The sequence below is a fragment of the Triplophysa rosa genome, linkage group LG18 (genome assembly GCF_024868665.1).
Source record: "Triplophysa rosa linkage group LG18, Trosa_1v2, whole genome shotgun sequence".
Lineage (NCBI taxonomy): Eukaryota > Metazoa > Chordata > Actinopteri > Cypriniformes > Nemacheilidae > Triplophysa > Triplophysa rosa.
In genome coordinates, this window is record NC_079907.1 from 10,407,834 (window position 1) to 10,420,534 (window position 12,701).

Below are 12,701 nucleotides of genomic sequence, written 5' to 3' on the forward strand. Positions count from 1 at the left end.
AATAGATGCCACTAAAAACCATACACTGGACCTTTAAAGTTGATGAATTTAGAGACGTTTTATGATACTCACTGAATGTATCAGTGTATTTTTGTTTAACAACAAATTCTGGCAACCCACAAACTATTCAGTTTTGAAAATATGTACAGTAGTTTTACGCATACCTTTGCTACACCAGTGTTCGTTTTAAAAATTGTGCATCTGATTCTGCATCATTGTTTGCTACTGGTGCTAATTTGTTACATGCAGGTCATCTGAAAAGCCATGGCCAAATGGCTATAGAATAAAGGTCACACAAGTGAGACAGTTTCTTGACACAGAATATATGAGCCAAAATGTCACCATGTTCAGAGAAGGAAAATGGGGTGAGAGTTTATATGTGTAATTATTTAGACTTCCTTTTTTAAATGCAGTTTGTCACTCATCCAGTTGTACAAAAAGGAAACACAATGAGCACTTGACATCCATTTGATGTCACGTTTACGAAACTAACCTTTATCTTTGGAGACCACACAGTTTTTGACTAACCTGATAGAAGCAAGTAAAGCTGGCAAAGGATAAATCAACCAAGATATTAAAGGGATAGTTCACCTAAAAATACAAGTTCTGTCATTTATTCACCCTCATGTCATGCAAAACTTGTATATTACTCTATCTTCTGTGAATTTAAAAATATATTTTGAGAAATATCCATACAATGGAAGTCAACGGGGGCCAGTTTTGTTTGGTTACCAACATTCTTCAAAATATCTAATTTTGTGTTCTGCAAAAGAAAGTAGTAGGTTTGGAATGACAAAATGAAAGAATTTTCATTTGGGGTGAACTTAAAGCAACCAGGCTAAAATGACTGTAGCTCTCCCCTAAAGCTTCTGTCTGTGTCCAATCTGTGATTGATATCAGCCTCACAAGGCAATAACTAGTCCATCTCAAATGTTTAGAAAGTTCACACAACACCCAGCAGACACTCATCATTTTCCTCTCTACAATCTCAGAGAAGGTGAATAATGCACTGTATCTTATCCCAGCACTTGACCTAAATTCTGTTCCTTCTATCAGGAGACTTGATCAACTGTCATTAAGTATTTATGGCGAATTTCCTCTCTTTCAGGCTCTGTTGTGACATATTTCACTTTAAATAATTTAAAGTCTTGGTTTTTGATTGTGTGCAATTGGTGCAGTGACCGTACATTTTTTTCTGGCTGTTATTTAAACAAAGACACTTCGCTGTGGTTTTCTGTTGAAGGATTATGTTTGCGCTTTAGTGCTTGCTTTACATGATATTTTGTAGAAAGTTCATCCCTGGTAAATATGGGTTAGGCAGAGAAAATGTGCTCGATAAATCAGCTAGTTTGTCCAGGCACAAGCAGTTCTTGAGCTCATGCTTCACTTGCAGGGGGACACTCTGTATTTTGCTGATTCAAGTTTGGACTATTCTGACAGTTCACAGCCAAGGGAACATGGAGGTGTTAAAATGAAATTAATATGTGACATTTTGAGTAATAACTTATGGCTGAATTAAGCCCAACACAAGCTCATGCTCAATTCTGGTAGTGCAAAATCTTTAATTTATTGAAAGTTGTTCCAGTTTAAACCAAATCAAAAGTTCACAAAACTCAAATCAAAAGGCTACAAAGTCTTTAGGTAAGTTTGCATTTGCTAATAGTAAAACCTCATTGTTCAAAAGCTGTTTAATGGTGTGTCAGAGAAAGACGGGCCCAGACCGGCAGGTTGACTGGGAGCTGTTCCACAAGTTCATTTTTAGCGCTGGCCTTGAGTCTCAGGGAGTCTGCCTGGCAACACTTTAATCGCTAATGCCCTGTTTACACCTGGTATTAAAATCCGATTTGGGCGATGTGATCACAAGGGGCGGGCCAAGAATTGTTGCTTGCAATTAACCTGCAATTCATCAAGCACCTTTATTAGCTGAACTTTCATTGCGTGAGCTTCTCGTGATCTTTCACTTCATGTTGATATAAAACATACTGAAGGTTCTCTATTAGGTCCATGTATATCAGCAAAACTTTCAGGTCACTCGCATTTCCGACTTTAACATTGTATAAATGCATTTGTAATGACTTTAAATCGCACTCTAATAGAAGACGTCCTTTGTTTTCCAGGTCCAGTTGCCCCCACCTAATGGAGAAAGTTGGCAAGGTGTGGAGCAACCTGAAGAGGGGATGTCAATCTCTGCTTCACCCAGAAGGTGGATCCCGTGTTGAAACGACACAACAGTTTGAATCCCAGATAGACACGGTATGCCACAGTGTGCACAGGGCTCAGGGAGAAAACATGTTGGAGGCAGCTAGTCCCTCTAGCAGTGTGGCAGCACTCCCTCTAGTGGCATGGAGGACCAGTGGAGGTGCGTCACAACGGGGCCATAACTGTGTAGCGGATGTACCCCAGATACTAGAGATCACAGTTGAGCAGGACACTGAAGATACTCGTGCTCCCCTGGGAACTCGCAGAGATTCTTATTCACGCCATGCACCTTGGAGTGGAAAGAAGAGACACTCGTGCTCCACGAAGGCTCAGAGTTCTCTGGAGACTACCGAAAAGCGATCGGGCCGCTCTCTGCGTAGACATGGGACTGGTAGCAGCCGGGAGGACATAGAATCAGGGACAGTACGTTCACTACGTCAACAGATCCATGATACAGTGGGTCTGTGCCTCCCGTTGCGCTCATCCTCTCGAAGCAACCACCTTCCACAACCCAAACGAAAAATCCAAATTACAGAGCTAATGCTGGAGACATGCCCCTTCGCACCGGGATCAGACCTAGCTCGAAAATGGCATCTTATAAAACAGCACACAACACCTGTCAACGTGATGCAGGTGGATCCATCATCGGACGCCTGCGGTGCTACCTGCGCATCACCAGAGGATGAGGAGGAACGCTTGCGAGAAAGAAGACGGCTCAGCATTGAGGAGGGCGTGGACCCACCTCCTGATGCCCAGATCCACACTGTGGATGCCATCACAGCCCCCTTAGCTTCTCTTTATAAGCTGGGACCCAAGCTGCCACCTGGAATGGGTGAGTCCTTAAGTGGGGGGGCAACTGCAGTTAACTGTGACTCTGAGGACGATGACACCACCACACTTTGCTTGCAAGCTCGCAGGCCAAAGCAACGTCACTCTTCGGCGGAAGGCCATCTGGGCGGCAAGCAAACAGGTCCTTGGAAAATACACACCCAGATCGACTACATCCACTGCCTGGTTCCAGATCAGCAGCAGATCACGGCACTGTCCTGCTACTGGGGCGTGATGGACCGCTATGAGGCCGAAGCGCTACTGGACGGTCGGCCCGAGGGCACCTTTCTGCTTCGGGACTCTGCACAAGACGACTACCTTTTCTCCGTTAGCTTCCGCCGCTATGGCCGGTCTCTACATGCACGCATCGAACAGTGGAACCACAACTTCAGCTTCGATGCGCACGACCCTTGCGTATTTCACGCCGCCACCATCACGGCACTATTGGAGCACTACAAGGACCCTAGCGCTTGCATGTTCTTTGAGCCACTGCTCACAGTGCCTCTGAATCGGACCTTCCCTTTCGCCCTTCAAAGCTTGGCACGAGCTGCCATTTGCCACAGGATCACCTACGACGGCATTGGGGCTCTTTCACTGCCTCCTGCCCTTCAGGACTACCTCAGGGAGTATCACTTTAAGCAGAGGGTGCGTGTACGCTGGCTTGAGAGGGAGCCAATCAAGGCCAAGTGAGGCAGACTCCTCAAGTCTAACAGGAATAATCCTTTCAGCACTTTGCAGGGGTGGAGGAATTACACGGTTTTTGGGAGGGGACGGGCTTTGATGTTTTGGGAAGTTGGGACCTGAAATTGAACACTATATATAAGCTTTTAACGTTTTTTATCACTCTAACAAAATAAACAATAAGTATACAGGTAAAAGTGGCTCTCCAGTGTGCACATTTCACTACAGCTTTTGGACTAGACTGAAAAAACGGAGATCTTAGTTTTGTTTTACCTTCTCCCTTAGTTCTCAAAGGCTTGTTTAAAATGGAGCTGCACTTCTACAGAATATTTTCATGCCGCTCTTTCATAGCTTGGCTGTGTGGTAACTTCACCACATACTTCAAGTCAAACACTTTCCTGTCTACCCCTTGAGTCTCTTGTAATATTGCTGGCAAAATTTGAAGGGGAGGCGAAATGGAAGGGTAATCTTCAAATATTTTTCCACCTTCTTTCATCATCCTTAGCTTTCATGGTGCTCTGTCAGTGGTTCCCATGGTAACGTTCTGCGCTCTTTCCGTGGCTAAAGGTGGCGGCAGTCTGCAGCAGGAAATAAAAAAAGAGATCCACAAAAGATAGATTGGATCTTTGTGTCCAGATGGCTTTCAAAATGTAGTGCAGTGGAGAGAAGGGCTCTGTATTCGGCTTCCTATACACGTCCAGGAAGTGACAAGGATGACGATGTGCAAAACATCATGTGACATCAGAGCACTTGGATTAAAAAAACGTTACTCACACGATGCGTTTTGTTGCTTTCAAGTTTTCAAGTTTTTCTAAATGTTAATTCCAACCACTAATTGCACAGGGGGGTGACTAATTCTATATAGTCGTTTTTTGTATTGTTGTGAATGGTCTGTCAGTGCCCTGAAAGTTGGGCGCTGGTGAAGAGCACTTTAACTTTAGCTGTGCTTGTGTTAGTGGGAGCAGCAAAGGGCAATACATGAACGTGCTACACTGGGACCATTGTTGTTAGGTATGAACACCCTTTTTTTGTATGAAAACACTCGCTTTGTCTAACCCCCATTGGTCTGTTGAGGACAGAGTATGTTATGAGGTGACCCATAAGTGTCATAGGATCAGGAGGGCTTGTTACGGCCTTCATGATTTTGGGATGATTTTAGTAATTATTTAATGATTATGAGTACGTTTGAGTACGATACGCTTATTCATTTAACACTTTCCCCCAAAGTAGCTTACAAAAGAGGTAGGGAGGTTCAGGGTTTACCTAGAAGAAGCTTTATATTACATTAAAGGCCTCTATAGCCAAACCAGCTTCTTGATCAGGAATTCAGAATAAGTCAGAGCCAGCGCTTAAAAATCTTGAACTAAATTGAGGGCATTCAAATGCTATAGAAATGTGTTTTTGATTCATATAAGAGAGAGGAAAAGACCCTATGAATATTGTTTTACTCTTGTTGGTTCAGTCCCAACATCCATACACCTACATCAACAGAAACCCAATGACTTAAAAAGATAGCTCACCCAAAAATGAAATTTCTTTATTATTTAGTCACACCTATGTCATTTCAAACCTGGTGGCCAAACAACATTGTACTCTGTTGATCTCCATTGCATGGACACAAAACCACTGAGAAAATATATTTGTTTGTGTTCCACAGGAAAAAGATTCACATACAGGACTTGAACCACCTGAGAGTAAATAAATGATCATTTTCATTTTTGGGTGAACTGTCCCTTTAAGCAATGTGCCTTCATGCATCTAAACCTTTTAGCTTATATGGTGTGCTAAGTGGATGTGTTACCATCAGTGGTCAAATTGGAAAGACATCTTAGTCCAATGACTCTGCTTACACCAGAGCATTTTCTTTATGGGAGTGGTGAATGATGCATTGATGGTACTACTAGGGCTATGGCTGTTTAATCTCAAACATTTCTGACTTGTTTTCATTTGATGAGACCGATCAGGTAGAACTGCCAAATGCTAACGTTAGGCTAAACTCAGGCACGTAACACAAACAGCATGGCACAGTGCAAGCTTTGTGTGCTTATGTGTGTAGGTTGCACTGCCCTCGTCCTCCCTGTCTCGAACCGTTTGAGATTTCTGTTGACCTGAAAAGTTCCGTTTCATTTGCTCCTCCCAGACTGCAGTAATTTATCCCGGTGCATTTGAAATCGTCTTCCTGCACATTATCCCATCGAGTCTTTGGTTTTCTTTTGCACAAGAGGGGATGTCAGGGTCTCCATGGGTACATTCAGAGACATCACTTGAAATTAGTGCAATTTAGAGGCTCGGCTGGGAAGGTGACAGTGTAGCAAGTTCCTGGCATCAGATGCTTTTAAATCTGAAGGGGACAGATGTCCTGCTTACTGTTCACCTGTAAGGTGTGTCATGTTTGTCTTTGCTCCGGACACTCCTCAGTGCACTAATCCATTAAACTTGATGTGTACCGGTTTTCATCAGGGGTGGAACTTGGTCAGATGAGGATGGAGAAGATCTTTGTGTCGTCCTCTCTAGTTTCCCTAGTTTTAAATAATAGACTAAAAGATCTCTCTTTTCTCTCTCGCTCTCTATATGTATATGTGCGCGTGTATATATATAGATACAGATTTTAAAATGAAATATTTTTCGTATTAGAAAGAAATGCAATAATGTTCTTGGGCTTAGTTGTGAAAAACGTGACCAAAGGTTCTAGTTTTTATTGTCACAGAGGGAGAGAATGAATGGAAATGTCATTGCATTCAGTAACCATCCTTTCGAATTACAAACATGTTTTAATCTAGTTTTAGACCTAAAAGGTGAGAATTGGCTAACTCTGTTGATTTTTTTCATTGGATTTTAAAAGTGCCTTTTCTTAATACCACAATACACTCTCTTTAAATAATCCAACTCTAGTGGAACCCAATCTAGTAAAGCAAAGTTGTTGTAGAAAATGCAACAGAAATTAGTGTAAAATCATCAAAATGAATTTGTGTACACAACATTTTTAATCCCCCTTATTTAGATATCTAAATTAATAAGACCATATTTATTTGAGCTCTTTACAGAATGATATAGTTAAATGTGTCAAATGTATAAACCATTGGGTGTATGATTGATTTAAATAATTGCACAGTAAGAGACAATTTGCATGGATGGAAGCTATGTTACAGATTATAAAGAAGGTTCTGGGATGTATGTGATACTATAGCTTTAGATTGGCAGTATGTGGCCTCAAATGATGTATGGTTGTCAATAATCTTTATAAGAGTAGATGGAGTTTATTTCATTTCATTCAAGGCATTCTCCTAGGATGTAACAATACCTTGTCAAAAAAAATAAGAGAACGTTGCAAGCCATTTTTGTGCACATTTCCAACAAGAACGATGTTTTCTGTTCAATGTTTTTTGTTGCATTTCAATACACAAACCATATGGATGTGGTGTTCAGCAGTGATGAAAACAAAAGTCAATTGGCTTTCTGAGTTTGGTTTTAGATTGAGAAAATAAAAGTCTCTCACGTGAAGCATCAAAAGTCTGTCAACTTTAGGCTCTATATTATGCACATTTGTTTTAGATAAAGGGGCTGAAGGTGTGGGCTAGGACTGTGTGTCATGATGACCCTACTTGACAATGATTGGACTAAAGATTTACCAAACCCTTGCACCACCCATGACCTGCCTTTGTTTTTCTGATTGGACCCTTGGGACTAAGCCCTCAAAACACTTTCTGCATCATACACCATTGGGTTCTCTGGAGTGACGTGGATATCACTGTCTCTGGCCATCTTATGCATTTTATTTTTTACATTTTGTTTTATTTTATTTTTTATTATTGGCACCTCTCTTCCCCTCTCTGTTATCTTATCCTTTCTTCATTCTCTCTTATGTACAGTTATTGGTCCCTACCCCCAGGCTGTTACTGAGTTGTTCTGTTGTATTATTTTGTTTGACTGTGGGTTGCAGTTTGCTGTTTTAGGGGGGCAGAGGGTCGTGTGCTCGTGGCTCCGCATGCCCCTCTTTCACCAGTAGCTGTCACTCTTGGTGCTCTTGGCTAATGCTTCATTGTCTTAATATTCAAAAATAAAAGTGTTGTATGTGTATCTTCTTGTCTCTGTTCATATTCTGATTTACAGAATGTTCGGTTACAAACATTTTTCAAAATATCTTCTTTTGTGTTCTGCAGAAGAAATAAAGTCATACAGGTTTGATATGACGAGAGGGTGAGTAAATGATGACAGCATTTTCCTTTTTGGGTGAACTATCACTTTAATCTTGAGGGTAATGGGGAAATTTGTAGAGGTTTATGTAAAAAATAATCATGCTTTTAGTTGTGCCCCATGAAATTATTAGCTATAGACCATTTTGCAAGACGTAGACAATTAGTCCAGATTGTCACACTGCAAAAACAGACATTCTTACTAAGCATTTTTGTCTTGTTTTTAGTGAAAATATCTAAACCTTCTTAAATCAATATACAATTACTTGACAAGTAAAGTGACCTAATATATTTAGTCTTGTTTTATGAAAAATAATATAAGAATTAAGTAAGTTTATGGTAAAAAGAAGCAAAAAATGTGTTCATGAGGTGAACTAAATTCAAGTTTATTTTTCTCATATATTTGTACTACAAAACGACAAAGACACTTAGTAAAAATGTCATTATTATTTCACACACGGTTTGAAGATGTTTGTTTAACATTGTGATTCCATTCGTAACGTTCTGCTGGTTGTATTTTATTTTCACATAATCAAATCTGAAACAGGTAGTGCATATTTAACATATTTGACCCTGGACAACAAAACCAGTTTTATGGGTCAATTTTTCGAAATTGAAATTTTTACGTAATATGAAAGATGGATAATTAAGGTTTCTATTGATGTATGGGTTGTTAGGCTAGGACAATATCTTGCGAAGATACAAAAATATTGAGAAAATTGCCTTTGAAGTTGTTAATCAGAGGCACTGTAGCAGGCCATCCACTCACAAGTTTTGATATATTTAGGGTAGGAAATTTATAAAATATCTTCATGGTAGATGATCTTTGCTTAATATCCTAATGATTTTTGGCATAAAAGAAAAATCGATAATTTTGACCCATACAATGTATTTTTGGCTATCACTAAAATGTTCCTGTGCTACTTAAAACTGGTTTTGTGATCCAGGGCCACATATAGTTAGGGTATGTTCAGGAATGTACAAGTTACTCAGTATTTTAAAGCTGAGTTGACAAAGACAAGGATACACAAAATAAATTTGACCTAAAATGTCCCTGTACCACATTGAGTTTAACAACTATCAGTCTAGCTTAAAGCCTATAGCATTTTGCATACGATTGCGTCAAAGTATTTACATTCCCCTGTTCAAGACTCTTCAGGTCAGTGGATGAATGTGTAGGGAACAGGACATGCAGGAGTTCGGTATCGTTGAGACTTTTCTTTGAAGACACTGTTCTGTGCTATAAATATACCCAGACATCTGGGCCTTGCGAATATCTCTTAACAGTTATGAGTTTGCCGTAAAGTCCTCCTTGGCTTATGTTAACCACAATGCAATAACAGTGTTCGGTCTGGTTCATGACCTGATAGCATATAATAACCAACGTTGCATGTTGTTGGTGAGTCACCCAACACAAAAGGTAAGAAAACAAATATTCAACTGTTATGTGAATTACACTTGAACTTGTATTACATTTTTTCTTCTGGGATTAAATAGGTGTTAGTGTCCAAAAAGTATCCAAATCACGCAAAATTGCAATTTTAAATAGGTTCTCCTGTTCTTCATACTGAGGGGGCAAGAGCTATATGGTTTCAACTTAACAACATAAACAGACGTTACTGTGCATGCGCAGTTTTGTGACCCCAATTTAACTTCCGGTGCACATTCACAAACAATAGAGTGCCTAGATAGATGTAGATGGATTATTTCTGATAACAAGCAAAAGAAGCTGAGAAGAACCGTTAGATGGCTAAACTTGTCTATCCAATCTTTTAAACTTAGACTGTGATACCAAACTCAACCGCTAGGTGTCAATGTACCATACGGTTTGTTTAAAATGCTTCGAAACTACAGGACCCATTCAAAAAAATTTTAAAGGGGTCATATGGCGCGAATACATGTTTTATGTGTCTTACGTCAGTTCGTGGTATGATTTGACTAAGACCGCCCAAATGCAAGTAAGGTGTACCTGTCAGTACAATTGCTTTGGAACCTAATATTCCAAATATGGTAAGAAGCGTTACATTTCCGTCACACGCTTGCAGTATTCGACCAATCGAATACGCACTGGTTAACTGGGCAATCAAAGCACACCTCGCTTTTCACAGCGATGAGCTTTGTAAAAAAATCAACGCGTTTCAGAGAGGCGGGGCAAAGAGCAGATACAAACATGCACGGTATGTGGAAAATACAGCGTTTTAAACCTTAAATCGTGTATACACATTGCATTACATCTAAAACAAACGATAATATTCGTTTTAGCAGTGTCATATGACCCCTTTAATTAATAAAATGAAAAAACAACAAAATTCAACAAATCATTTGTTTAATACAATTATTATAAAGTAAAATAATACAAATTAACTTAAATTAAATATGAATAGTTATATTATTATACACTAGCCAAACACAAACCAGAAGTTAACTGGGGGTCAGGCGCGTCCGATGAAACGGTCTATATGGGCTGTAGTTTATGGAGTTCCTAGGCCACAAACAATCTAATTTCTAGACATCATTGAAATTCCCCCTACTCTGCTCTTTGATACTATAGTATGTTGTCGGTTTGTAAGTTCATCACCCTGGCTCTACCTCTCTTTCGCAGAAAAAGGGGAGGGGAAGGGTCGGGTTGCATCCCCTCTCCACACCATGTCTGGATGAGTTTGAGAGACACCCATGCTTCCCCCATCTGTCACGGACCACTAGATAACAACATGCACCAAACCTATTCATCAGACAAAGTGTCGGCTAGAAGTATGTGTGCACCTGTGTATATGGTGTTTGTTTAGGTTTAATATCTCTGGGGTAGCAGATTTGTGTTGGATTGTTCCCAATGCCTCTCAGTTTAAGCAATTTAACTGTGACTTCCTAGAAGTACTTGATTTACTATTGATTAAGAGTTCCTAGAGTTCACTCCTGCCAAACACATACAGATGCAATTGGACTGTGTTGACTGTGCACACATAGGCCTACACACAGAGAGGCAGACATTGAATGAAGTAGGTATGTTTTGAGATAGTAGGCTATTGAGTTCTGATAATATGACAGCGAAGATGGAATTTTTTTAAGTTTTAACAAAGGTGTGTATATAAATTGAAATAAACAATAATGGGTGCATATGTTAATATTTGTCAAACACAATCAGACTAAAAACAATAAACAATTTAGTTTATTACAATCATTTAATAAACGAGTGCATAAAAGATTAGCGTCTCCATACTTCACCCCAAATCACAACGGTAGCTTATAATGATGATTCATAAATTGAACTGTGGGGTACGTTTTCGGGAAAATGTCAGTGTGACGTCATTTGACTCGCATGAAGAAAAGTACGTACAGTAACCCACAATTTCCCAAGTAGTGATCTCTGCAGCAGCAGCCCGGAGAACGGCAGGTGGGAGGAGTTAACGCCACAAACTGCAAGTGGGAGGAGCTTATGCCGCAAGTAGGTTGGGTTTACACGCGGTGATTAGGCGGTAGAGACAATAATGAAAACACTATTAAAAAATTACATTTTCATCGTCGTTAAAAGTTTTGTTTTATGACAATTTGTCAAAAAAATTAAACATTAATATACAATAAAACGAAAACGAAACGAATAGTTTTTTATTAGAAAAGCACGTTTTAGCCAACGGAAGTTCAATGCAACGTGAAGTTACTGCCAGCATGGCATAATAAAAGTTTCAACAAATAATCACTCAGCAACGCAAATGTCTTTACATTGATATAAAATAATAATTATGCCTATTCTTGTAGTTTAATTTCAGAAACCACAAATTCTCTAAACCACTGAGAGCACTGCAGTTTCTATTTATGTTACCAAATATTTAAATGGACATTCGCTGCTGTTTGTTCTACCATCAGATTGTGCTACCCTTTCACCGTGAGTTATATTTAGGTTGTGGGGGTGAGGTTAGTCTTGTATTTCTTTATACAAAATACAAGAACACAAAATATTCCAAGCCACCAACTGTTGTATGTGGATATTCAGATTTGTCCAGCAGGGGGCAGTAAGGCATTGTGTGTGGGGCATTGTCAAAGGCTGTGAAGAAGCGCAGTGTGTTGCACCAGTGTATGCTTTTGTGTGCATGTCTGAAGCTGTGATGGGTCCTCAACCATCGAGAATTATGGCCTTCTCTGAGTCTTCTTTTTGTTAGTGTCCCAAGATACTACACCAACTGTGGACCATGAACCAATACTACAACACACGACATTAAATAAACCAATCAAATTCCTCTGGAGGTATGTACAGCACACTTGCGGTTTAAGTCCCACCCACTTGCGGTTGACCCGCCCATCTGCACCTCGCTCCAACCTTCGTTTTACCTTACTCCAATTTTGTGTTTCAAACAGATTACATGTATAGGGACTGCAATTTTTATACGGGATAGTTCACTCAAAAATGAAAATTCTGTCTTCATTTGTCTCAACCTCAGGTGGTTTCAAACCTATATACATTTATTTTTTTTGTTGAACACAAAGAAAGATATCTGTAAGAATGTTAGCAATTTTCAGTTCTGTGACATCATCCAATACCATAGTAGGAAAAAAATATTGTATATTTGTTTGTTCTGTATTTATTTGTTTGTTCTGAGATATTTTGAAGAATTTAGGAACACAAACAGTTCCGGGGCATCTTTGACGAACATTTTATTTTTCCTACTATGGCAGTCAATGATTTCACAGAATTAAAAATGGCTAACATTCTTACAAATATCTTTCTCGGTGTTCATCAGAACAGTATTTTATTTATTAAGTAATTTATTCAGGTATGAAATGACATGAGGGTGAGCAAACGATGAC

At 39.6% G+C, this 12,701-nt stretch overlaps 1 protein-coding gene across 5 annotated transcripts in view; it reads left to right on the forward strand.

The window, feature by feature from the left end:
* The window catches only part of socs5a (suppressor of cytokine signaling 5a), a 28,028-nt gene extending 20,243 nt beyond the window's left edge, over nt 1–7,785 (forward strand). For all 5 annotated transcript variants that reach the window (XM_057357896.1, XM_057357897.1, XM_057357895.1 and 2 more), the window contains one exon: nt 2,118–7,785. In XM_057357896.1, the coding sequence (XP_057213879.1) occupies nt 2,118–3,717 (1,600 nt within the window). In that variant the 3' untranslated portion in view covers nt 3,718–7,785. The remainder of the gene's footprint in view (nt 1–2,117) is intronic.
* Nucleotides 7,786–12,701: the final 4,916 nt, after the last annotated feature.